We start from the raw sequence: 25,328 nt of genomic DNA on the forward strand, positions 1-25,328 counted from the left end.
TAGTTCAGTCATAATTTCTGTTAAGGAACATCAGCAATCCACCAGCAGTGTGTCTTCTGTATAAGCAAGGTTCTTTATTTGCTTGATGCAAGTAAAGGAAGGAAGCAGAGTAGTTTAACTTTTTATTCACAAAAAATTCTATATATTAAGCCAAAGAATTTGTTTTTGGTTCATTAAGTGTATTCAGTAACATTTTAGCAATCATGGCATTAAATTATGTTAACAGAAGAAGATTCCTAAATATATTGTAGTAGGTTGGTAGACAGCAACCCCCCAGGGAAGTACTACCATCCTGCCAAGTCAGTGTAAAGCGAAAACATGTAATTGTTTTATATGATGGTAGGATTGCTGGTGTCTTTCTTCTGTCTCATAAACATGCAAGATTTTAGGTACATCCTGCTACTTCTACTTACACATGGGTCACACTACACTTGCATGTACAAGCATATATATACACACCCCTCTTTTTTCTCTTCAATTTTCTTACTAGTTCTTGTTCTTGTTTATTTCCTCTTATCTCCATGGGGAAGTGGAATAGAATTCTTCCTCCGTAAGCCATGCGTGTCATGAGAGGCGGCTAAAATGCTGGGAGCAAGGGGCTAGTAACCCCTTTTCCTGTATATATTACTAAATTTAAAGGAGAAACTTTGGTTTTTTGTTTTGGGCCACCCTACCTGGGTGGGGTACGGCCACTGTTGCAAGAAGAAGAAAGAAGATTGTTATTGTACAAGAGTATTCTTAGGTGGTAGTGACAGTGATATCAGCTGTGTTATATCAGTTAATTATGTGTATATATATGTGATTTATCATAGGTAGTAGGTTGGTAGACAGCAACCACCCAGGGAGGTACTACCGTCCTGCCAAGCGAGTGTAAAACGAAAGCCTGTAATTGTTTTACATGATGGTAGAATTGCTGGTGTTCTTTTTTCTGTCTCATAAACATGCAAGATTTCAGGTACGTCTTCCTACTTCTACTTACACTTAGGTCACACTACACATACATGTACAAGCACATATATACACACCCCTCTGGGTTTTCTTCTATTTTCTTTCTAGTTCTTATTCTTGTTTATTTCCTCTTATCTCCATGGGGAAGTGGAACAGAATTCTTCCTCCGTAAGCCATGCGTGTTGTAAGAGGTGACTAAAATGCCGGGAGCAAGGGGCTAGTAACCCCTTCTCCTGTATAAATTACTAAATGTAAAGGGAGAAACTTTCGTTTTTCCTTTTGGGCCACCCCACCTTGGTGGGATACGGCCGGTATGTTGAAAGAAGAAATATGTGATTTATGTTGGAGAATTGTTGATAAAAATAAGCATTAGAAGGCTGCCATACACAAGCATCAAAATTTATGATTTTGCCTTCTTGATACCATTCCCATTTCATAAAATATTAATTTAGATTTACCTGCAAAATATTGTACAGTATTTTAATTTTTTTTTTTCTCTCTCGACAAGTTGGCCGTCTCCCACCGAGGCAGGGTGACCCAAAAAAGAAAGAAAATCCCCAAAAAGAAAATACTTTCATCATCATTCAACACTTTCACCACACTCACACATTATCACTGCTTTTGCAGAGGTGCTCAGAATACAAGAGCTTAGAAGCATATACGTATAAAGATACACAACATATCCCTCCAAACTGCCAATATCCCAAACCCCTCCTTTAAAGTGCAGGCATTGTACTTCCCATTTCCAGGACTCAAGTCCGACTATATGAAAATAACCGGTTTCCCTGAATCCCTTCACTAAATATTACCCTGCTCACACTCCAACAGATCGTCAGGTCCCAAGTATCATTCGTCTCCATTCACTCCTATCTAACACGCTCATGCATGCCTGCTGGAAGTCCAAGCCCCTTGCCCACAAAACCTCCTTTACCCCCTCTTTCCAACCCTTTCGAGGACGACCCCTACCTCGCCTTCCTTTCCCTATCGATTTATATGCTTTCCATGTCATTCTACTTTGATCCATTCTCTCTAAATGACCAAACCACCTCAACAACCCCTCTTCTGCCCTCTGACTAATGCTTTTATTAACTCCACACCTTCTCCTAATTTCCACACTCCAAATTTTCTGCATTTACACCACACATTGCCCTTAGACAGGACATCTCCACTGCCTCCAACCGTCTCCTCGCTGCTGCATTTACCACCCAAGCTTCACATCCATATAAGAGTGTTGGTACTACTATACTTTCATACATTCCCTTCTTCTTTGCCTCCATAGATAACGTTTTTTTTTTTTTTATTATTATTATTATTATCACACTGGCCGATTCCCACCAAGGCAGGGTGGCCCGAAAAAGAAAAACTTTCACCATCATTCACTCCATCACTGTCTTGCCAGAAGGGTGCTTTACACTACAGTTTTTAAACTGCAACATTAACACCCCTCCTTCAGAGTGCAGGCACGTACTTCCCATCTCCAGGACTCGAGTCCGGCCTGCCGGTTTCCCTGAACCCCTTCATAAATGTTACTTTGCTCACACTCCAACAGCACGTCAAGTATTAAAAACCATTTGTCTCCATTCACTCCTATCAAACACGCTCACGCATGCCTGCTGGAAGTCCAAGCCCCTCGCACACAAAACCTCCTTTACCCCCTCCCTCCAACCTTTCCTAGGCCGACCCCTACCCCGCCTTCCTTCCACTACAGACTGATACACTCTTTAAGTCATTCTGTTTCGCTCCATTCTCTCTACATGTCCGAACCACCTCAACAACCCTTCCTCAGCCCTCTGGACAACAGTTTTGGTAATCCCGAACTTCCTCCTAACTTCCAAACTACGAATTCTCTGCATTATATTCACACCACACATTGCCCTCAGACATGACATCTCCACTGCCTCCAGCCTTCTCCTCGCTGCAACATTCATCACCCATGCTTCACACCCATATAAGAGCGTTGGTAAAACTATACTCTCATACATTCCCCTCTTTTCCTCCAAGGACAAAGTTCTTTGTCTCCACAGACTCCTAAGTGCACCACTCACTCTTTTCCCCTCATCAATTCTATGATTCACCTTTCATAGACCCATCCGCTGACACGTCCACTCCCAAATATCTGAATACATTCACCTCCATACTCTCTCCCTCCAATCTGATATTCAATCTTTCATCACCTAATCTTTTTGTTATCCTCATAACCTTACTCTTTCCTGTATTCACCTTTAATTTTCTTCTTTTGCACACCCTACCAAATTCATCCACCAATCTCTGCAACTTCTCTTCAGAATCTCCCAAGAGCACAGTGTCATCAGCAAAGAGCAGCTGTGACAACTCCCACTTTGTGTGTGATTCTTTATCTTTTAACTCCACGCCTCTTGCCAAGACCCTCGCATTTACTTCTCTTACAACCCCATCTATAAATATATTAAACAACCACGGTGACATCACACATCCTTATCTAAGGCTTACTTTTACTGGGAAATAATTTCCCCCTTTCCTACATACTCTAACTTGAGCCTCACTATCCTCGTAAAAACTCTTCACTGCTTTCAGTAACCTACCTCCTACACCATACACTTGCAACATCTGCCACATTGCCCCCCTATCCACCCTGTCATACGTTTTTTGACTCCACATATACCTCAACGCACCACTCACCTTTTTTCCCTCATCAATTCTATGATTAACCTCATCCTTCATAAACCCATCCGCCGACACGTCAACTCCCAAGTATCTGAAAACATTCACTTCTTCCATACTCCTCCTCCCCAATTTGATATCCAATTTTTCTTTATCTAAATCATTTGATACCCTCATCACCTTACTCTTTTCTATGTTCACTTTCAACTTTCTACCTTTACACACATTCTCAAACTCATCCACTAACCTTTGCAATTTTTCTTTAGAATCTCCCATAAGCACAGTATCATCAGCAAAAAGGAACTGTGTCGGTTCCCATTTTGAATTTGATTCCCCATAATTTAATCCCACCCCTCTACCGAACACCCTAGCATTTACTTCTTTTACAACCCCATCTATAAATATATTAAAAAACCATGGTGACATTACACATCCCTGTCTAAGACCTACTTTTACCGGGAAGTATTCTCCCTCTCTTCTACACGCCCTAACCTGAGCCTCATTATCCTCATAAAAACTCTTTACAGCATTTAGTAACTTACCACCTATTCCATAAACTTGCAACATCTGCCACATTGCTCCTCTATCCACTCTATCATATGCCTTTTCTAAATCTATAAATGATATGTATAAAATATTTTTTGAGCATTCTTTCAGCTTTCCATACAAAAACCTCTTGTTATTTATTTTTTCAATGCACCAGCCATATCCCACCAAGGCAGGGTAACCTAAAACGAAAAATGAAAGTTTATCTTTTTAGGTTAAATTACCAACTGTAAAAAGAAGAACTTTTTTAAACAAACCGGCCGTATCCCTCCAAGGCAGGGTGGCCCAAAAAGAAAAACGAAAGTTTCTCTTTTTAAATTTAGTAATTTATACATGAGAATTGGTTACTAACCCCTTGCCCCCGGCATTTTAAGTTGCCTCTTACAACGCTCGTGGAAAGTTTTTCTTTTTACAGTTAGTAATTTATACAGGAGAAGGAGTTACTAGCCCCTTGCTCCTGGCATTTTAGTTGCCTCTTACAACATGCATGGCTTATGTATGAAGGATTCTTCACCACTTCCCCATGGAGTCTGAATTTATTTGTGGTAGGATATTCAATGAAAATCTACAAATTACTGAAATATGTGAATTAGAGTACAGCTGAGTTGTAGGGATTACAATGTATTTATCGGGTAGTTGTTATGTGGGATTGGGTTACAGTGCATAACCAAGTCTAAAACAGGGAACTTCACCAGATATTAACATAGCCAGTGTTCAAATTAACCTTTAAATTGTGAATCTTTGGAAAAAAGAGGTTCACCATAGTATTATTACTGAAGGCAGCTACTTTTCTGTCATATTATAAAACTTGGAAAATTTAGCATATGGCAGTGATGTCTTTGTGTTTATCATTTTTTTCCTGGTAAATACCTGTATAGTAAATTTTCCACATTCTATAATTTGACGAGAAAAGTGGCTGTTCACAGCATTGAAGTCATAGTGAAGTTGTTTTCTTCAGGATGTACACTCTGTAGGTTAATTTGAACATTGACCATGTTAGAGAATGGCAGTTGTATATATGATAGATCATCTGTTACGAAACATTGGACATAGTCAGTCATAATATATATATAATAGAATATCATCTATTGCAAATCATGGTACATAATTGGGTGACAGTTTGTGAATAAGAAAGATAACTAATTTAGTGATTGTAGGTCTTGTTACAATTAATAAGATACCTGTAATCCTGGGGATAGGATAGATGAATACTGTTATGCTGGTCTGAATCTAAATGTCTTCTTCTGTCAACAAACCGGCCGTATCCCACTGAGGCAGGGTGGCCCAAAAAGAAAAACAAAAGTTTCTCTTTTTAAATTTAGTAATGTCTTAGTAATGTCTTATTAATCTTATTTGTTTCTTGAAACCATAGTCATATGAAATTAATCATTGCTTTTGCTAGTTTCTGGACACTCAGTCAGCAAAAATTGCTCCACTATACTTTAGGGTCATATGTTAATAGACATACACTATTAAAACCATTAAATGTTATGAGTTAATTGCAGTTAGTTTTTTTTTTTAGCATTAGTTTTAACCTATTCCACTAAACAAATTCCAGATCTACTCTTTCATCTTGGTATTGAGACTGGATTGGCTGAGGAAGCGTTTTCTCTTTCTCTTATGGATGCCAAGTAAGTTAATTCTTCAACACTTGCGTTGTATATATTGCATTTATGTGAAGGAGAGAAGAAAAGATCTTTATTTATATCTTCCTAAAGTGTCTTGTTTTCATTTAGTATTCTTTGTACTTGCTTTAATTATTCAAGGCAAAAATTAAAATTTGTTTACCTTAATCTTGAGCATGTTTTAAGGGTTATTACTTCATCACAATTTGAAAGAGGTTGGTTGAGATGTGTACTGTATTGAAGGGAGAGTAGTTTAAATGAATGCACTCCTTCATGTACCTGGGAGGATTTTTGACAAGAGCAGAGCAGTGCATACTGAATCTTCAGAGGAAATGTGAAGAAGGCGTTGGTCAAGGGCTTCTCATCGAATGATTAGTAACTGTTTTACCCTTTCTATGATCAGGATTGATTGCCTTGCATTCTCCAGTCACTTTTATTCCTTGCGGGTTACCTCCCTATAAATATGCTATTTACTACTGCTATAATTACTGCTACTAACTGCCACTAATACTACTACTACCAACTGTTAACTATTATTATTACTACTAGAGAAAGTAGCTAACATAATTGTATCTGCACACCTCTGGCAGGACAGTGATAGTGTAAATGATGGTGACTGTGTTTCCCTTACGGGTCACCTTTGGTGGGAGATGGCCAGCATGTTAGAAAAAAAAATACGTGGGTGGCAGGAATATCTTTAGTGTGGTTTGACTAAAAAAAAAGTAAAGTTAATAAGTGTGTGTGTGTGTGTGTGTGTGTGTGTGTGTGTGCACGCGCTATAATTCTGTTCTCTCAATTTTCCAGTGAAGCGTGCATTTTACGTGTACCTGGGGTTCTTAGCTGTACTGAACTTGATTCAGTGTGTTGGCAGCGCTCTCTACCATATGCATCAGGCTGCTGGACTCTGTCTCGTCAATGCTACCACCTGGACCTACTTCTCTCTTCTCACTCCTCTTATCTACTATACTTTTATATCAGAATTTTTTGGGCAAGTATCAAAATACATTTTATGAGTTGTGAGTTGTCACTTTAATATTTGGTAATGTCAATAAATAAATAATGATGGCTTGTGTAATCTAGTTTGTTTACTCACACTTTAATTTTTTTCATTAAACTCTGCTTCAGTTATCAATTTATATATCTCTACGTCTCTGAAAAAAACATACTAGAAAAATAGTTTGTCAGATGGTAATGAAATTTTTGCAAGGGATTATTTATTAATTTTTTCAACAAACCGGCCGTATCCCACCAAGGCAGGGTGGCCTAAGAAGAAAAACGAAAGTTTCTCTCTATAAATTTAGTAATTTGTACAGAAGGGGTTACTAGCCCCCTTGCTCCCGGCATTTTAGTCGCCTCTTACAACACGCATGGCTTACGGAGGAAGAATTCTGTTCCACTTCCCCATGGAAATACCAGGAAATAAGAACAAGAACTAGTAAGAAAAGAGAAGAAAACCCAGAGGGGTGTGTGTATATATATGTATATGCTTGTACATGCATGTGTAGTGTGACCTAAGTGTAAGAAGAAGTAACAAGATGTACCCGAAATCTTGCATGTTTATGAGACAGAAAAATGGACACCAGCAATCCTACCATCATGTAAAACAATCACAGGCCTTCATTTTACACTCGCTTGGCAGAACGGTAGTACCTCCCTGGGTGGTTGCTGTCTGCCAACATGTATATATATCTTCTTTCTTTCAACAAACTGGCCGTATCCCACCAAGGCAGGGTGGCCCGAAAAGAAAAACAAAAGATTCTCTTTTCAAATTTAGTAATTTATACAGGAGAAGGGGTTACTAGCCCCTTGCTCCCAGCATTTTAGTCGCCTCTTACAACACGCATGGCTTATGGAGGAAGAATTCTGTTCCACTTCCCCATGGAGATAAGAGGAAATAAACAAGAATAAGAACTAGAAAGAAAATAGAAGAAAACCCAGAGGGGTGTGTACGTATGTGCTTGTACATGTATGTGTAGTGTGACCTAAGTGTAAGTAGAAGTAGGAAGTCGTACCTGAAATCTTGCATGTTCATGAGACAGAAAAAAAGGACACCAGCAGTTCTACCATCATGTAAAACAATTACAGGCTTTCGTTTTACACTCATTTGGCAGGATGGTAGTACCTCCCTGGGTGGTTGCTGTCTACCAACCTACTACCTAGGATATATATATATGTTTTTTTTTTTTTTTCAACAAGTCGGCCATCTCCCACCGAGGCAGGGTGACCCAAAAAAGAAAGAAAATCCCCAAAAAGAAAATGCTTTCATCATCATTCAACACTTTCACCACACTCACACATAATCACTGTTTTTGCAGAGATGCTCAGAATACAACAGCTTAGAAGCATATACGTATAAAGATACACAACATATCCCTCCAAACTGCCAATATACCAAACCCCTTCTTTAAAGTGCAGGCATTGTACTTCTCATTTCCAGGACTCAAATCCGACTATATGAAAATAACCGGTTTCCCTGAATCCCTTCACTAAATATTACCCTGCTCACACTCCAACAGATCGTCAGGTCCCAAGTACCATTCATCTCCATTCACTCCTATCTAACACGCTCACGCACGCTTGCTGGAAGTCCAAGCCCCTTGCCCACAAAACCTCCTTTACCCCCTCTCTCCAACCCTTTCAAGGACGACCCCTACCTCGCCTTCCTTCCCCTATAGATTTATATGCTTTCCATGTCATTCTACTTTGATCCATTCTCTCTAAATGACCAAACCGATGGATCTATAATTTCCTCACTAACAGAACACAGAGTAGTCGTCAACAGAGTAAAGTCCGAGGCAGCTACGGTGAAAAGCTCTGTTCCACAAGGCACAGTACTCGCTCCCATCTTGTTCCTCATCCTCATATCCGACATAGACAAGGATGTCAGCCACAGCACCGTGTCTTCCTTTGCAGATGACACCCGAATCTGCATGACAGTGTCTTCCATTGCAGACACTGCAAAGCTCCAGGCGGACATCAACCAAATCTTTCAGTGGGCTGCAGAAAACAATATGAAGTTCAACGATGAGAAATTTCAATTACTCAGATATGGTAAACATTTATTTTATTTTATTATCACACCGGCCGACTCCCACCAAGGCAGGGTGGCCCGAAAAAGAAAAACTTTCACCATCATTCACTCCATCACTGTCTTGCCAGAAGGGTGCTTTACACTACAGTTTTTAAACTGCAACATTAACACCCCTCCTTCAGAGTGCAGGCACTGTACTTCCCATCTCCAGGACTCAAGTCCGGCCTGCCGGTTTCCCTGAATCCCTTCATAAATGTTACTTTGCTCACACTCCAACAGCACGTCAAGTATTAAAAACCATTTGTCTCCATTCACTCCTATCAAACACGCTCACGCATGCCTGCTGGAAGTCCAAGCCCCTCGCACACAAAACCTCCTTTACCCCCTCCCTCCAACCCTTCCTAGGCCGACCCCTACCCCGCCTTCCTTCCACTACAGACTGATACACTCTTGAAGTCATTCTGTTTCGCTCCATTCTCTCTACATGTCCGAACCACCTCAACAACCCTTCCTCAGCCCTCTGGACAACAGTTTTGGTAATCCCGCACCTCCTCCTAACTTCCAAACTACGAATTCTCTGCATTATATTCACACCACACATTGCCCTCAGACATGACATCTCCACTGCCTCCAGCCTTCTCCTCGCTGCAACATTCATCACCCACGCTTCACACCCATATAAGAGCGTTGGTAAAACTATACTCTCATACATTCCCCTCTTTGCCTCCAAGGACAAAGTTCTTTGTCTCCACAGACTCCTAAGTGCACCACTCACTCTTTTTCCCTCATCAATTCTATGATTCACCTCATCTTTCATAGACCCATCCGCTGACACGTCCACTCCCAAATATCTGAATACGTTCACCTCCTCCATACTCTCTCCCTCCAATCTGATATTCAATCTTTCATCACCTAATCTTTTTGTTATCCTCATAACCTTACTCTTTCCTGTATTCACCTTTAATTTTCTTCTTTTGCACACCCTACCAAATTCATCCACCAATCTCTGCAACTTCTCTTCAGAATCTCCCAAGAGCACAGTGTCATCAGCAAAGAGCAGCTGTGACAACTCCCACTTTGTGTGTGATTCTTTATCTTTTAACTCCACGCCTCTTGCCAAGACCCTCGCATTTACTTCTCTTACAACCCCATCTATAAATATATTAAACAACCACGGTGACATCACACATCCTTGTCTAAGGCCTACTTTTACTGGGAAAAAATTCCCCTCTTTCCTACATACTCTAACTTGAGCCTCACTATCCTCGTAAAAACTCTTCACTGCTTTCAGTAACCTACCTCCTACACCATACACTTGCAACATCTGCCACATTGCCCCCCTATCCACCCTGTCATACGCCTTTTCCAAATCCATAAATGCCACAAAGACCTCTTTAGCCTTATCTAAATACTGTTCACTTATATGTTTCACTGTAAACACCTGGTCCACACACCCCCTACCTTTCCTAAAGCCTCCTTGTTCATCTGCTATCCTATTCTCCGTCTTACTCTTAATTCTTTCAATTATAACTCTACCATACACTTTACCAGGTACACTCAACAGACTTATCCCCCTATAATTTTTGCACTCTCTTTTATCCCCTTTGCCTTTATACAAAGGAACTATGCATGCTCTCTGCCAATCCCTAGGTACCTTACCCTCTTCCATACATTTATTAAATAATTGCACCAACCACTCCAAAACTATATCCCCACCTGCTTTTAACATTTCTATCTTTATCCCATCAATCCCGGCTGCCTTACCCCCTTTCATTTTACCTACTGCCTCACGAACTTCCCCCACACTCACAACTGACTCTTCCTCACTCCTACAAGATGTTATTCCTCCTTGCCCTATACACGAAATCACAGCTTCCCTATCTTCATCAACATTTAACAATTCCTCAAAATATTCCTTCCATCTTCCCAATACCTCTAACTCTCCATTTAATAACTCTCCTCTCCTATTTTTAACTGACAAATCCATTTGTTCTCTAGGCTTTCTTAACTTGTTAATCTCACTCCAAAACTTTTTCTTATTTTCAACAAAATTTGTTGATAACATCTCACCCACTCTCTCATTTGCTCTCTTTTTACATTGCTTCACCACTCTCTTAACTTCTCTCTTTTTCTCCATATACTCTTCCCTCCTTGCATCACTTCTACTTTGTAAAAACTTCTCATATGCTAACTTTTTCTCCCTTACTACTCTCTTTACATCATCATTCCACCAATCGCTCCTCTTCCCTCCTGCACCCACTTTCCTGTAACCACAAACTTCTGCTGAACACTCTAACACTACATTTTTAAACCTACCCCATACCTCTTCGACCCCATTGCCTATGCTCTCATTAGCCCATCTATCCTCCAATAGCTGTTTATATCTTACCCTAACTGCCTCCTCTTTTAGTTTATAAACCTTTACCTCTCTCTTCCCTGATGCTTCTATTCTCCTTGTATCCCATCTACCTTTTACTCTCAGTGTAGCTACAACTAGAAAGTGATCTGATATATCTGTGGCCCCTCTATAAACATGTACATCCTGAAGTCTACTCAACAGTCTTTTATCTACCAATACATAATCCAACAAACTACTGGTAAACATGAGGAAATTAAATCTTCATCAGAGTACAAAACAAATTCTGGCCACAAAATAGAGCGAAACACCAACGTCAAAGACCTGGGAGTGATCATGTCGGAGGATCTCAACTTCAAGGACCATAACATTGTATCAATCGCATCTGCTAGAAAAATGACAGGATGGATTTTTTTTTTTTTTTTATTATCACACTGGCCGATTCCCACCAAGGCAGGGTGGCCCGAAAAAGAAAAACTTTCACCATCATTCACTCCATCACTGTCTTGCCAGAAGGGTGCTTTACACTACAGTTTTTAAACTGCAACATTAACACCCCTCCTTCAGAGTGCAGGCACTGTACTTCCCATCTCCAGGACTCAAGTCCGGCCTGCCGGTTTCCCTGAATCCCTTCATAAATGTTACTTTGCTCACACTCCAACAGCACGTCAAGTATTAAAAACCATTTGTCTCCATTCACTCCTATCAAACACGCTCACGCATGCCTGCTGGAAGTCCAAGCCCCTCGCACACAAAACCTCCTTTACCCCCTCCCTCCAACCTTTCCTAGGCCGACCCCTACCCCGCCTTCCTTCCACTACAGACTGATACACTCTTGAAGTCATTCTGTTTCGCTCCATTCTCTCTACATGTCCGAACCACCTCAACAACCCTTCCTCAGCCCTCTGGACAACAGTTTTGGTAATCCCGCACCTCCTCCTAACTTCCAAACTACGAATTCTCTGCATTATATTCACACCACACATTGCCCTCAGACATGACATCTCCACTGCCTCCAGCCTTCTCCTCGCTGCAACATTCATCATCCACGCTTCACACCCATATAAGAGCGTTGGTAAAACTATACTCTCATACATTCCCCTCTTTGCCTCCAAGGACAAAGTTCTTTGTCTCCACAGACTCCTAAGTGCACCACTCACTCTTTTTCCCTCATCAATTCTATGATTCACCTCATCTTTCATAGACCCATCCGCTGACACGTCCACTCCCAAATATCTGAATACGTTCACCTCCTCCATACTCTCTCCCTCCAATCTGATATTCAATCTTTCATCACCTAATCTTTTTGTTATCCTCATAACCTTACTCTTTCCTGTATTCACCTTTAATTTTCTTCTTTTGCACACCCTATCAAATTCATCCACCAATCTCTGCAACTTCTATTCAGAATCTCCCAAGAGCACAGTGTCATCAGCAAAGAGCAGCTGTGACAACTCCCACTTTGTGTGTGATTCTTTATCTTTTAACTCCACGCCTCTTGCCAAGACCCTCGCATTTACTTCTCTTACAACCCCATCTATAAATATATTAAACAACCACGGTGACATCACACATCCTTGTCTAAGGCCTACTTTTACTGAGAAAAAATTTCCCTCTTTCCTACATACTCTAACTTGAGCCTCACTATCCTCGTAAAAACTCTTCACTGCTTTCAGTAACCTACCTCCTACACCATACACTTGCAACATCTGCCACATTGCCCCCCTATCCACCCTGTCATATGCCTTTTCCAAATCCATAAATGCCACAAAGACCTCTTTAGCCTTATCTAAATACTGTTCACTTATATGTTTCACTGTAAACACCTGGTCCACACACCCCCTACCTTTCCTAAAGCCTCCTTGTTCATCTGCTATCCTATTCTCCGTCTTACTCTTAATTCTTTCAATTATAACTCTACCATACACTTTACCAGGTATACTCAAAAGACTTATCCCCCTATAATTTTTGCACTCTCTTTTATCCCCTTTGCCTTTATACAAAGGAACTATGCATGCTCTCTGCCAATCCCTAGGTACCTTACCCTCTTCCATACATTTATTAAATAATTGCACCAACCACTCCAAAACTATATCCCCACCTGCTTTTAACATTTCTATCTTTATCCCATCAATCCCAGCTGCCTTACCCCCTTTCATTTTACCTACTGCCTCACGAACTTCCCCCACACTCACAACTGGCTCTTCCTCACTCCTACAAGATGTTATTCCTCCTTGCCCTATACACGAAATCACAGCTTCCCTATCTTCATCAACATTTAACAATTCCTCAAAATATTCCCTCCATCTTCCCAATACCTCTAACTCTCCATTTAATAACTCTCCTCTCCTATTTTTAACTGACAAATCCATTTGTTCTCTAGGCTTTCCTAACTTGTTAATCTCACTCCAAAACTTTTTCTTATTTTCAACAAAATTTGTTGATAACATCTCACCCACTCTCTCATTTGCTCTCTTTTTACATTGCTTCACCACTCTCTTAACCTCTCTCTTTTTCTCCATATACTCTTCCCTCCTTGCATCACTTCTACTTTGTAAAAACTTCTCATATGCTAACTTTTTCTCCCTTACTACTCTCTTTACATCATCATTCCACCAATCGCTCCTCTTCCCTCCTGCACCCACTTTCCTGTAACCACAAACTTCTGCTGAACACTCTAACACTACATTTTTAAACCTACCCCATACCTCTTCGACCCCATTGCCTATGCTCTCATTAGCCCATCTATCCTCCAATAGCTGTTTATATCTTACCCTAACTGCCTCCTCTTTTAGTTTATAAACCTTCACCTCTCTCTTCCCTGATGCTTCTATTCTCCTTGTATCCCATCTACCTTTTACTCTCAGTGTAGCTACAACTAGAAAGTGATCTGATATATCTGTGGCCCCTCTATAAACATGTACATCCTGAAGTCTACTCAACAGTCTTTTATCTACTAATACATAATCCAACAAACTACTGTCATTTCGCCCTACATCATATCTTGTATACTTATTTATCCTCTTTTTCTTAAAATATGTATTACCTATAACTAAACCCCTTTCTATACAAAGTTCAATCAAAGGGCTCCCATTATCATTTACACCTGGCACCCCAAACTTACCTACCACACCCTCTCTAAAAGTTTCTCCTACTTTAGCATTCAGGTCCCCTACCACAATTACTCTCTCACTTGGTTCAAAGGCTCCTGTACATTCACTTAACATCTCCCAAAATCTCTCTCTCTCCTCTGCATTCCTCTCTTCTCCAGGTGCATACACGCTTATTATGACCCACTTCTCGCATCCAACCTTTACTTTAATCCACATAATTCTTGAATTTACACATTCATATTCTCTTTTCTCCTTCCATAACTGATCATTTAACATTACTGCTACCCCTTCCTTTGCTCTAACTCTCTCAGATACTCCAGATTTAATCCCATTTATTTCCCCCCACTGAAACTCTCCTACCCTCTTCAGCTTTGTTTCGCTTAGGGCCAGGACATCCAACTTCTTTTCATTCATAACATCAGCAATCATCTGTTTCTTGTCATCCGCACTACATCCACGCACATTTAAGCATCCCAGTTTTATAAAGTTTTTCTTCTTCTCTTTTTTATTAAATGTCTACAGGAGAAGGGGTTACTAGCCCATTGCTCCCGGCATTTTAGTCGCCTCATACGACACGCATGGCTTACGGAGGAAAGATTCTTTTCCACTTCCCCATGGACAATAGGAGAATATAAAGAAGAACAAGAGCTATTTAGAAAAAGGAGAAAAACCTAGATGTATGTATATATATATGCATGTGCGTGTCTGTGAAGTGTGACCAAAGTGTAAGTAGGAGTAGCAAGATATCCCTGTTATCTAGCGTGTTTATGAGACAGAAAAAGAAACCAGCAATCCTACCATCATGCAAAACAGTTACAGGTTTTTGTTTCACAGTCATCTGGCAGGACGGTAGTACTTCCCTGGGTGGTTGCTGTCTACCAACCTACTACCTGGTCTCCTCGCTGCTGCATTTACCACCCAAGCCAAGCTTCACACCCATATAAGAGTGTTGGTACTACAGTGGACCCCCGGTTAACGATTTTAATCCGTGCAAGAGGGCTCATCGTTATGCGAAATAATCGTTATGCGAATTAATTTTCCCCATAAGAAATAATGGAAATAAAATTAATCCGTGCAAGACGCCCAAAAGTATGAAAAAAATTTTTTTTTACCACATGAAATGTTAATTTTAATACACACAAACTGAAAAAGGCATGCACAATTACATGACACTTACTTTTATTGAAGATCTGGTGATGATTGATGGGATGGGAGGAGGGGAGAGCATTATCTTCTTACTGTTTAGAAGGGGAATCCCCTTCCATTAGGACTTGAGGTAGCAAGTCCTTTTCTGGGGTTACTTCCCTTCTTCTTTTAATGCCACTAGGACCAGCTTCAGAGTCACTGGACCTCTGTCGCACAACAAATCTGTCCATAGAGCTCTGTACCTCCCGTTTCTTCAAGACTTTCCTAAAATGGGCCATAACATTGTCATTGAAATAGTCACAAGCACGGCTTGCAACAGCTGTGTCAGGGTGATTTTCATCTATAAAGGTTTGCAGTTCAAACCACTCTGCACACATTTCCTTAATCTTTGAAGTAGGCACAATGGATTCCACAACTGGCATAGGCTTCTCAGGGTTAGCCCCAAACCCTTCAAAATCTTTCTTAATTTCCATACTAATTCTCACACTTTTTACCACAGGGTTGGCACTAGAAGCTTTCTTGGGGCCCATGGTCACTTATTTTCCAGAAACACCACCGAAAACACTGTAATAATACGAAATATTCCGAGTGTATGCTTGGATGTTACCGCGGAGGCTGGCTGGTAAACAATGGGACGGCCGGCACATGTGAGGGCACATTGGACGCGTCTCGGACGAAAATCGGTATGCGGGTTTTTAATCGGTATGCGGGGCAAAAATTTTGCGATAAAAGTAATCGTTATGCGGAAAAATCGCTATGCGATGCCATCGTTATGCGGGGGTCCACTGTACTATACTTTCATACATTCCCTTCTTTGCCTCCATAGATAACGTTTTTTGATGGTTTTCTTAAATTCATTCGTATTTCTCACCTTCTTTACCACAGGCTTGGCACTAGGAGCTTTCTTTGGAGCCATGGTAGGTTATTTAGTGCTTGCAAGCACTAAAATAAATGGAATATGTATTATGAAATATTTTGCCTGAGCACGTGAGGGGACCTTCGCTCACTGGTAAACAATGCCAGACTGGCTGCCGCCACGGCTCACGCCGTGGGTACGCATCCCGGACGAACTACGACTCGCGAGTCGACCTATGAGAAGTGAGCCCATGTTTATACGAAAATATCCCTATGATTTCTGAAATTTACGATTGCCGAGAACAACGAAAAGCGAGGGACCACTGTATATATATATATATATATATATATATATATATATGTCCTCTCCATGGGGAAGTGGAACAGAATTCTTCCTCCTTAAGCCATGCGTGTCATAAGAGGTGTCTAAAATGCCGTGAGCAAGGGGCTAGTAACCCCTTTTCCTGTATATATTACTAAATGTAAAAGGAAAAACTTTCATTTTTCCTTTTGGGCCACCCTGCCTCGGTGGGATATGGCCGGTGTGTTGAAAGAAAGAAGATACATGTATATATATCCTAGGTAGTAGGTTGGTAGATAGCAATCGCCCAGGGAGGTACTACCGTCCTGCCAAGTGAGTGTAAAATGAAAGCCTGTAATTGTTTTACATGATGGTAGGATTGCTGGTGTCCATTTTTCTGTCTCGTAAGCATGCAAGGTTTCAGGTACGTCTTGCTACTTCTACTTACACTTAGGTCACACTACACATACATGTACAAGTACAGTGGGCCCCCGGTATTTGATGGCATCGGTATTCGATAAATCCGGTATTCGATGCGTTATATCGCAAAAAATTTTCCTCGGTATTTGATTGAAAACCCGGTATTCGATACGATTCGTACGAGACCTGTCCATGTGTGGCCAGAACTGCCCCATGTGTGCCAGCGTTTACAAGCCAGCCAGTGTGCGCGCATCTAAGGATACATTCGGTACATTCCATATTATCCATATTATCACTGTGTTTGGTGCTTGTTTCTGCAAAATAAGTCACCATGGGCCCCAAGAAAGCTTCTAATGCCAACCCTGTGGTAAAAAGGGTGAGAATTAGTATGGAAATTAAGAAAGATTTTGAAGGGTTTGGGGCTAACCCTGAGAAGCCTATGCCAGTTGTGGAATCCATTGTGTCTACTTCAAAAATTAAGGAAATGTGTGCACAATGGGTTGAAGTGCAAACCTTTATGGATGAAAATCACCCTGACACAGCTATTGCAAGCCATGCTGGTGACTATTACAATGACAATGTTGTGGCCCATTTTAGACAAATCGTAAAGGAACGGGAGGTACAGAGCTCTATGGACAGATTTGTTGTGCGACAGAGGTCCAGTGACTCTCAAGCTGGTCCTAGTGGCATTAAAAGAAGAAGGGAAGTAACCCCAGAAAAGGACTTGCTACCTCAAGTCCTAATGGAAGGGGATTCCCCTTCTAAACACTAACACCTCTCCCCTCCTCCCATCCCATCAATCATCACCAGATCTTCATTAAAGGTAAGTGTCAATTATTTTCTTGTTATTGTAATCATTCTGTTGTATTAAACTTAATATTTCATGTAGTAAATTTTTTTTTTTTTCATACTTTTGGGTGTCTTGCACAGATTAATTTGATTTCCATTATTTCTTATGAAGAAAATTGATTCGGTTTTCAATATTATTGGTATTCGATGAGCTCTCAGGAACGGATTAATATCGAATACCGGGGGTCCACTATATATATATATATACACACACCTCTCTGGGTTTTCTTCTATTTTCTTACTAGTTCTTGTTCTTGTTTATTTCCTGGTATCTCAGTGGGGAAGTGGAACAAAATTCTTCCTCCGTAAGCCATGCGTGTTGTAAGAGGGGACTAAAATGCCGGGAGCAAGGGGCTAGTAACCCCCTTTCCCTGTATATATTACTAAATGTAAAAGGAGAAACTTTCGTTTTTCCTTTTGGGCCACCCCGCCTTGGTGGGATACGGCTGGTGTGTTGAAAGAAAGATATATATATCCTAGGTAGTAGGTTGGTAGACAGCAACCACCCATGGAGGTACTACCGTTCTACCAAGCGAGTGTAAAACGAAAGCCTGTAATTGTTTTACGTAATGGTAGGATTGCTGGTGTCTTTTGTCTGTCTCATAAATATGCAAGATTACAGGTACGTCTTGCTACTTCTACTTACACTTAGGTCACACTACACATACATGTACATGTTTATTTATGCACACTCATCTGAGTTTCCTTTGATTTGATTTTAATAGTTCTTGTTCTTATTATTTTTCCTTTTATATCCATGGGGAAGTGGAATAAGAATCTTTCCTCTGTAAGCCATGAGTATTGTAAAAGTCAACTAAAATGCCCAGAACAATGGGCTAGTAACCCCTTTTCCTGTAATAATTACTAAAAAGAATAAGAATGGCTTCTCTATGGCTGTCTAGGTAGAGGAGTTCTCCTCTTCTGTCTGGGCTATGTTTCTAGCCTTCCCTAGTGGACTTATTTTTTAAACAGTGATTATGTGTGAGTGAGGTGAAAGTGTTGAATGATGATGAAAGTATTTTCTTTTTGGGGATTTTCTATCTTTTTGGGTCAGTCTGCCTCGGTGGGAGACGGCCGACTTGTTAAAAAAAAAAAAATTCTTAAAACATTTACTTAGAATAAAATGACAAAGAAAGGGTAATTTGCAGATTTTTAATTATTTTCACATAATTCTATGATGCAGCCAGAAGAGTCGTGAGCAGGTGGAGAACATCGTCTTCTCATATAAATCAGAAGATGACGATGATACAAGCTCGTTACCTCTTCCTGGCTCAGAATTCCCCCAGCAGAACATATACCAGGTAGGGACAAAGTATTACGCTTATTATTACAATCGTAACCAAGCGCTATGCCCACTAGGGTTATACTGGTTTATTTTGTCATAAAGAAATGAATGATGAATCACAGATTTGGGTGTGCAAATCCCTTCAGCATATTTTGAACAAAGTTTCTGTGATCAGGCTTAAATTGCAGTGTCTTATGCCAAATCAAAAGCAAATGGATCCAAATGATGTTGGGTTGTGCTGACATAGTGGAGGCTAGGAGTGGAGGGAGGGAGGGAAAGAGTATTAGGGAGCTTATATTCACAGGTTCATAATACTTGCTCCTCAGACTAGATAAGCTGACTAGCTGATGGAGGAGGAAGGATGGAGTGGAAGGAAGGATTGTGATTGAATTTTGAATCTGATTGTTTCTTGCGTGTTTTTGACCCATTGCACTTTTTTTTTTTGTGGTATGTACTTATCTGACATGTAATTTTTTTATATAAAAAATTGTATGTAAAGCATTGTAGATATTTTATTACATTTTGCATAGGGATTATGATTGAATTTTGAATTTTATCTTTTCTCAAGTTTTTCAACAAAATTCATATCTCTTTTGTTTTTGACCATTTAGTGCACCTCTGGTATGCTTATATTTTGTGGTAAACATTTGTCAAGAAATGTGAAATGGCAAAATTCTCAAAAGGAATTCCGAAGTGTTACATATTGTATTGGGTTCTCCTCATGCATTATGAACCAGTAACATATCTTTCACAGAAAACAAAGGTCACCTCTATTTTCCTATAAAAGTAACACTGATAGTTTTTCATCTAGAAGTATGAAGGTTTTTGTGTGTCATGAAAAAGTGTATTCATATACTTTATAACTGTGATAGATCTTTCACGGCAAGGTGAAATTTGTACTTTTAGTTGAAACAAACGGATTTTAGGATTTGACATACTGATATTTTGTTTAAGCTCTCCCAGATGAGTTTTATATTTTACCTAAAAGACATGTGTAACTGTTGAGTTATGCAAAGATTGTTGTAAGTCAAAATAATGTGGGAATACATCTTCATGACATTCTTATTTGTTTATGCAATGATATATCTTAACAGTTGTCAGGGGTACTTTTCCTTGGGGTTACAAAATCAAGAAAAGTATAACCATAACAAAATACACTGCTTCCTAGGGGTTGCCCTAAGAAGAGTTGGCAGGAGGGGGTAAAAGAGGTTTTGTACGTAAGGGGCTTGGACACCCAGCAGGCACGTGTGAACATGTTAAGAATGAGTGAAGGCAAGTGGGTTTTCATGTCTTGACATGCTGTTGGAGTGTAAGCAAGGTAACATGAAGGGATTCAGGGAAGCGGGTTAGCCAGACTTGAGTCCTGGAGGTGGAAAGTACAGTGCCTGCACTGTGAAGGTGGTGTGGGAATATTTGCAATTTGGAGGGATATTTGAACTGAAGTATTGGAATGCCCCTGGCAAGACAGTGATGGAGTGAATGATGGTGAAAGAGTTTTTTTCTATTTTTGGGTCACCCTACCTCAGTAGGAGATTGCTGCTTTGTTAAAAAAAATGACTGAGACTTTGCATAATCTAAATCCTATGAAAACTAGCACACTTAGATTTTCTGGAATGTTGGTTGAATATATACTTGAAGAGATTGGACCATTCTGCAAGGTATGTCATGTACATAGAATAATCTTCTTTATAAATGTGCCTTGTTAGTTCCTCCAGAATGCCCCTCTGGCTCCAACTTACCAAATATAATTGCAAGCAAAAAATAATGTTGAAATTACCATAGCCTTGAAGTCACTATTGTTGTAGTACACTATTAAGGTGATTTTTTTTTCATTAGGCAAGTGGTGCTCCTTACAGCAGCTTGTCTGAAGAAATAACTGGTGATGGACAAACTCCAGTCAACCCTTTGTACACTGCTTCCCTCCAGAGTCCAGACTCCATCACTGGCTACTCCATTAACTCCGTCGATGATATTACCATCAATGCATACAACAAATCTCAAACGCAGTGAATTGGTAATAAGTAAGCATTTGTGATTAAATCAGTATGTGTGAATCTGTTGAACTGTCAGTGTAATCTGAAAGTGTTATCAAAGATGTTACATTGAAACTTTGAGGTAAATGTTCTCATAAACATAGTACACATGCAGTTTCACTTGCAAATACACACACATACACATAGGTAATTACACAGACAAAAGGAAGTAGGGAGGTAATCACACAAGAATGAGAGTTGATGTGTGTCTCCCAAAACCTTCAAACATTTTTGCCTACAGTATTTTGATACATTTAAGGACTTAGAGCAATGGTGAGGATGTCAATAGTCCACAAAGGGTGAATTATAAAATGGAAAATGTTATGGTGGTCCACAGGGGGATACACATTTTCTGTTGTACAGTACCAATGTTTGCTGACATGAACACCTCAGAATACCTTATGCTATGTGGGCTCTGCACACAAGGTTAACATGGCAACAATTGCAAACAGTTGCTTTGTAGCTTTTAATGATAGAGAAATAAAGGTGAATGAACTCTTGGGAAGCATGAATAACAACAACAGATAAAACAAGGAAAACTATATTTAAACTGTTGAGGGAAAATAAATTACTTAACAAGTGAGCTTAATGAGTTAAATTTGTTTAATAATAATCAAAATTTATGATGCAGAATGTGCAGCAAACCAGAAAGTAATTGATCAGGAAATGAAAAATAGGGACATTCAGAAGAGGCAAAGGAAAGAAATAGAAGAGGCATATAAATCAGTGATAGACAAATTTTGTACATGCAGTAGGCATGCTGAAATTGACAGCCAGATAACAGGGACTAATAAAAAGTATACAAAGGAAAACAAAAAAAAAATAATTAAAAAAAAGGCTAATATAATAATTAGTACTAAAGAAAATATGCTGTATAGGATAGAGATTAAGAAGAGAAGCTCTTCAAAAAAGCCTGCAAATGAATTCAATACTTTTAATCCAGCTAAACCTATTCCAAACTTATCAAGAAGTAATAAGTATAAAGTAAGAAAGAATATAATTTGTGGGTTACATTAGTAAAAGGTGATTTTTTTTTTTTTTTAGGCAGGAAACAAAGAGTATAGATAAGTCTTAATTATGATCACTTGCTCCATTGCTCTGTGAAGAATCAGAAATGTTAAAGTGAAGGTGCCACTTGTGAGGTGTGTGGGTGACAGCAATCCAGGGAGGGTGAGATAGATGTGTGGGTGACAGCAATCCAGGGAGGGTGAGATAGATGTGTAGGTGACAGCAATCCAGGGAGGGTGAGATAGATGTGTGGGTGACAGCAATCCAGGGAGGGTGAGATAGATGTGTGGGTGACAGCAATCCAGGGAGGGTGAGATAGATGTGTGGGTGACAGCAATCCAGGGAGGGTGAGATAGATGTGTGGGTGACAGCAATCCAGGGAGGGTGAGATAGATGTGTAGGTGACAGCAATCCAGGGAGGGTGAGATAGATGTGTGGGTGACAGCAGCCTAGGGAGAGAGAGAGAGAGAGAGAGAGTGTGTGTGTGTGTGTGTGTGTGTGTGTGTGTGTGTGTGTGTGTGTGTGTGTGTGTGTGAGAGAGAGAGAGAGAGAGAGAGAGAGCGCAACCCAGGGAGGGTGAGGCGAGTGTGTGGGTGACACACTAGCCCAAGGAGGGTGAAGTGAGTGTGTGGGTGACAGCCCAGGGCAGCTGACGTGTGTGTGGGTGACACACCCAGCTCATCAATATAGCCAGAAAGCCACTCTAAGAATCTCTTAAAAAATATGTTCAATTGCATTACTAAACCTCATATATGCTAATTATCCAAAATATTTTAAGGAATTTCAGTATTATGCGTGGGGAACTGTTAAAAAATATATATTTTTTCAACAAACCAGCCTTATCCCACCGAGGCAGTTTATACAGAAGGGGTTACTAGCCCCTTGCTCCTGGAATTTTTATCGCCTCTTTTGACATGCATGGCTCGTGGAGGAAGGATTCTCCACTTCCCCATGGAGTCTGCAGTGTATATTATATATCTATACATGTATATATATATTTGCATATGTATATTAATATATCTGGCTAGCATATAGTTCACACCTAGAGAAAATTCAGAGAAGTACATAGAATACCATAACTAAAAATGTACGATCTACAAAGAATGATTAAAACCTTTGGAAGAATAAAAAGTACAAAAATGGCAGAAAATTTCTTTTTCAACTAGTGGTAGATGGAATGTGCTTAGAGTACTGTCTGCCACAACCAGTGTTAATGTGCGAAATATGTGCTGAATGATCAGTTAATTAAAGGAGACTTGACACGACGAGTGTTTCTCTATTCCTGTAACTAGCAATACATAAAGACAATAAATGCAGTGTGCATGTTGAAATTTGTATGTATGGATCAGGCTGTCTTAGCTTTAATTAAATTTTTCCATTAAATTGACTGGAGTTACTCAATCTTCCATCCATAAAATTTATGCTATAAAGTTATTTACTTTTTCTGATACTCAGGAATATATTTCAGTAGCATAGTAGCATGTCTGGTATTTGAAATTACCTTCAAAGTTGTTGAGACATGTTAATTGTCATTCTAAATTGGTAAGCACAGTGTACATTTTTTTTAGTACTCATTTTCAAAATTTTGGAAACTTGCATGTAACTGAAAGAGTGATTACATAGTGTAACACTAAACAGTGTTCTCCCCAGGTACTTGTGAAAGCATGTCAAAATACTCATTTTGGATCAGGTAGTGTGTATCAACACTTTTATTGTAAATAACCTCTCTCTTAAATATACTGTTCTAAGAATTTGTCTTAAATACAAAATTATAAATTATCGTAAGTTTATTTCTGCCTTGTATACCATCAAAAGATTTTTATATCGTGATCACAGTTGATCCAGTATTAAGTAGAAAATACAGGTGTTATTGCACAATAGGAAAGTAGGCACATTGGACAATTTAGAAAGACTGGTAGCAATGATAGAGTCCGGCCTCAGGCCAGATTTCAAGATTAATAGGTGTCGTAACCAGTTGCAGGTAGGCGCGATACTTAATTAAATGGATGTTGGTTTTCACAGTGGTTCTACTGAGGCCAAATTACAGCCCTCATTCTTGAAGGGGCTGGGGAGAATGCTGCATAACAGATATTTTCCCAAAGTTTATTTGGCAATGATCAGGCTAAATTTATGTTGAGTTAATACATGATAATGATGGGCGATGGTTGTTGGGTACACCCCAAAGTTTATCTGGCTAAACACTGATTTTTCTTTCTCACTCATTATTATGTGCCTTAGGGAGCACCACCATGTAGATAGTGTAATATATTACAACCCCAATAGAATTTTTTTTTTTTTAACAAGTCGGCCATCTCCCACCGAGGCAGGGTGACCCAAAAAGAAAGAAAATCCCCAAAAAGAAAATACTTTCATCATCATTCAACACTTTCACCTTATACATAATCACTATTTTTGCAGAGGTGCTCAGAATACAACAGTTTAGAAGCATATACGTATAAAGATATACAACATATCCCTCCAAACTGCCAATATCCCAAACCCCTCCTTTTAAGTGCAGGAATTGTACTTCCCATTTCCAGGACTCAAGTCCGGCTATATAAAAATAACCGGTTTCCCTGAATCCCTTCACTAAATATTACCCTGCTCACACTCCAACAGCTCGTCAGGTCCCAATCCCTAGGTACCTTCCTCTCTTTCATACATTTATTAAACAAAAATACCAACCACTCCAACACTATATCCCCCCTGCTTTTAACATTTCTGTCATGATCCTGTCAGTTCCAGCTGCTTTACCCCCTTTCATTCTACATAATGCCTCATGCACCTCCCCCACACTCACATCCTGCTCTTCTTCACTCCTAAAAGATGATATACCTCCCTGGCCAGTGCATGAAATTACCGCCTCCCTTTCTTCATCGACATTTAAAAGTATCTCAAAATATTCCCTCCATCTCCCCATCTACTAACTCCCCTACTCTATTTTTAACTGACAAATCCATTCATTCCCTAGGCTTTCTTAACTTGTTTAACTCACTCCAAAATTTTTTCTTATTTTCATCAAAATTTCTTGACAATGCCTCTCCCACTATATCATCTGCTCTCCTTTTGCACTCTCACCACTCTCTTCACCTTTCTTTTACTCTCCATGTACTCTGCTCTTATAACACTTCTGCTTTGTAAAAACCTCTCATAAGCTATATTTTTCTCTTTT

General features: G+C 39.8%; 1 protein-coding gene across 3 annotated transcripts in view; it reads left to right on the forward strand.

The window, feature by feature from the left end:
* LOC128694721 (transmembrane protein adipocyte-associated 1 homolog) overlaps positions 1–25,328 on the forward strand; it is a 41,056-nt gene that overhangs the window by 4,341 nt on the left and 11,387 nt on the right. The window contains exons 5-8 of one of the 3 annotated variants that reach the window (XM_053784980.2): positions 5,693–5,765; positions 6,564–6,751; positions 19,018–19,131; positions 20,952–21,136. In XM_053784980.2, coding sequence (XP_053640955.1) covers positions 5,693–5,765; positions 6,564–6,751; positions 19,018–19,131; positions 20,952–21,125 — 549 coding nt within the window. In that variant the 3' untranslated portion in view covers positions 21,126–21,136. Of the gene's footprint in view, positions 1–5,692; positions 5,766–6,563; positions 6,752–19,017; positions 19,132–20,951; positions 22,213–25,328 lie in introns of those variants that run through there. The other 2 variants (XM_053784979.2, XM_053784978.2) reach the window with 2 other exon arrangements.

This window comes from Cherax quadricarinatus, chromosome 51, assembly GCF_038502225.1.
Source record: "Cherax quadricarinatus isolate ZL_2023a chromosome 51, ASM3850222v1, whole genome shotgun sequence".
NCBI classification, from domain to species: Eukaryota; Metazoa; Arthropoda; class Malacostraca; order Decapoda; family Parastacidae; genus Cherax; species Cherax quadricarinatus.